We start from the raw sequence: 2,311 nt of genomic DNA, 5'->3' as shown, positions 1-2,311 counted from the left end.
GGTGGTTCCTCCCCCGTGCACCTTGGAATGTCCCCTGGTCCCTGTCCCAGTGTGTCCCTGTGCTGTCATCGTTCCTGGGTGCTGGCCCTGCCTGGCCCCTGGCCCTGCAGCGGTGATGAGCTTCAGGCCACTGCTGGGGACCCTCCTGGTCACCCTCCCCCTGTGCTGGCTGCCACCAGGGACAGGGACATCTCCCCCCATGCACAGGGGGGTGCAGGTCCACAGGCCACCCCCCTCAGGGGACACAGGCAGTCCCCAGCCCTGTCCCCGTGTGGCCGTGGGTCGCTTCTGCCACTGCCTGGCCAGGGGCCAGGAGGCCACAGCTCACACCAGGGGGGACCTGGCAGCCTGGGGACCCCCGGGAAGGGTGGCAGGGGTGGGGGATCACCCCCTCAGGGCCTGCAGCACCCCAGAGACCCTACAACAAGGTGTAGCATCAACTGTTTTATTACTGGTGCGGTGTCTGTGGGTGTGTCCCCATCATCCCCATCCTGCTCCCCCGGCCGGTCAGGGTCCTGCCTGCCCCTGGGGATGTAACATGGTTGTTTCCAACGTCTCATCCCAGGTATCAAATCCAGAAGGAGCTGGCCTGCAAGAAACATTTCACACAGCAACCCGTGAGGACAGGAACTGATGCCACCAAGCGCACCAGCACAAGGCACAGGGGGGCCGGGGAACCAAAGCTCAGCGTAAGCACGAGAGGTTGTGCTGGCTGATGAGTTTTGGGAGGCAAACCTGAGAGCTGCAGAGCAACAGCTCCAAGCAAAGGCTCCTGATGGTGCTTCCAGCCCCGAGCCCCCAGCAAGCGTTACCTCTTCCCCTTCGGCTTCATTCTTGGCACCGTCCAAGAACTTCCCTTCTGGCATAAGGTCATCCAGAAAGCTGAGCTCCCGCTTCGAGAAGCAGAAATCCATCACTTTCCGGACAAAAACGAGAGCCAAAACCTTCACGAGGAAGAGGGAAGATGCGGTGAGGCCAGAGATGAGGCTACATCTCCCTCCAGCGCTGCAAACATCCCGCTGCCAAGCGGCACCGGCTCTTACCATCATGGGGAAGATGATGGCGGCACGGGACACCTTGATGGCCCAGAGCAGGACGAGGCAGATCAGCTGGATCACGGTGAATAAATGCACCTTTCGCAAGGGGACGTGCCGCAGGTAGATGAAATCCGGCTGGTGTTTTGCCGGCATCCAAAACAGCTTCAGGCGGTCAAAGAACTGCAAAATAAAAGTGAGAAGTGGCCACCTTGGGACTGCGGGAAGTTTCTGGCCCTGTTGAGATGTGGGGGCAGTTTTCAGGACCTCACGTGCCATGAGAAATCCTGGATCCCACTATGTTCCTCCTGGGAGCAGCACCCACTTCCCCTTCACTCCATCTATAAACCAGCTTCCCATGAGGGCTGCCCACCAAATTGCCATTATTCCACGCTGGTCTATTAACAGCCTTTTGTGGCCCACGGAATCCCCCCCAGCAAGGATTTCCACCAGTGGGAGAAACTGCCTTCCCTTTGCACTGAATTCCCCCATTTTCACGGAGGTGAAATACCAGGGAGCCGACACGCCGCACAAGAGTCCGTACCTGAATTCCTCTGAGCGACGACACACCCATGTAGAGAAAGACGCCATAAAGCACCGGCATTGGTATAAACTGAAAACAAAGAATGCAGTCATTTGGGGGTTTAAATTGCATTTTCAGTATTACCCCTCTCTTCTACAGGCACTGCCTAAAATTGCCTAAAGCTTTCCACTTTCCACAGGGTTAGAGGTGTGTCGGATTCTCCCCATCGGATCACAAAGATCATCAAGCCCGTGACCCTCTGCTCTCGTATCCCCAGAAACTTGGGTTGTTCTCCCGGAGCTGAGCACTCGGACTCTACTTTGAGGCTGTTCACGTGGGTGATGGACAGGACGGTCGCAGCCACAAACCAGGGCAGCCCCATCACGGAGCAGACCCCGAGCATCACGGCCACAATGAAAAGGTCCAGGTGGTACCCGCATCCTTTCTGCAGGGAGCAAAACAAGAGATACAGCATCCCGCGGCACAAGAGCCAGGACAACATCGCAAGTCAGGCTCAAACCCTACTTGAGCACAAGCCAACTGCTTGAAAGTTTAAAACAAGAATTGGAAACCACTAAGGATGTAGCCAGCCTCTGCGCAAGCACCTTGCAGCCAGATCTGGCAGGAGTTCAGACAAAGTGGGTTTGGAGAGACTGTTTTTTTCATTCATAAAGAAATTTCCGCCACTTGCAAGTACGATGTGACTCTGAGTTACCCCCGGCAGCGCATCAAAACAATTCCTTCCCCCAGCCGC

At 56.6% G+C, this 2,311-nt stretch overlaps 1 protein-coding gene across 1 annotated transcript; it reads right to left on the bottom strand.

The window, feature by feature from the left end:
- Positions 1 to 484: 484 nt before the first annotated feature.
- Positions 485 to 1,951, bottom strand: LOC141936637 (sodium-driven chloride bicarbonate exchanger-like). Its single transcript, XM_074853774.1, has 4 exons — positions 1,579 to 1,951; positions 1,044 to 1,217; positions 813 to 944; positions 485 to 589 (listed from the first exon to the last, which is right to left on the bottom strand). Exons 1-4 carry the CDS (start codon positions 1,687 to 1,689, stop codon positions 569 to 571), a joined length of 438 nt encoding a protein of 145 aa, XP_074709875.1. The 5' UTR covers positions 1,690 to 1,951; the 3' UTR covers positions 485 to 568.
- Positions 1,952 to 2,311: the final 360 nt, after the last annotated feature.

The sequence above is a fragment of the Strix uralensis genome, chromosome 33 (assembly GCF_047716275.1).
Source record: "Strix uralensis isolate ZFMK-TIS-50842 chromosome 33, bStrUra1, whole genome shotgun sequence".
In the NCBI taxonomy this organism is placed as follows: Eukaryota; Metazoa; Chordata; class Aves; order Strigiformes; family Strigidae; genus Strix; species Strix uralensis.
This window is presented reverse-complemented; position numbering and strand designations above follow the sequence as displayed.

What these genes read in the sequence shown, in the direction of transcription:
- LOC141936637 (XM_074853774.1), bottom strand. Translation starts at nt 1,689, where the DNA reads ATGCAATTTAAACCCCCAAATGACTGCATTCTTTGTTTTCAGTTTATA. An exon ending in CCATCATCTTCCCCATGATG is followed by an intron (nt 945 to 1,043) that starts GTAAGAGCCGGT and finishes TTCCTCGTGAAG; the next exon opens with GTTTTGGCTCTCGTTTTTGT. An exon ending in ATGAAGCCGAAGGGGAAGAG is followed by an intron (nt 590 to 812) that starts GTAACGCTTGCT and finishes TGTTTCTTGCAG; the next exon opens with GCCAGCTCCTTCTGGATTTG.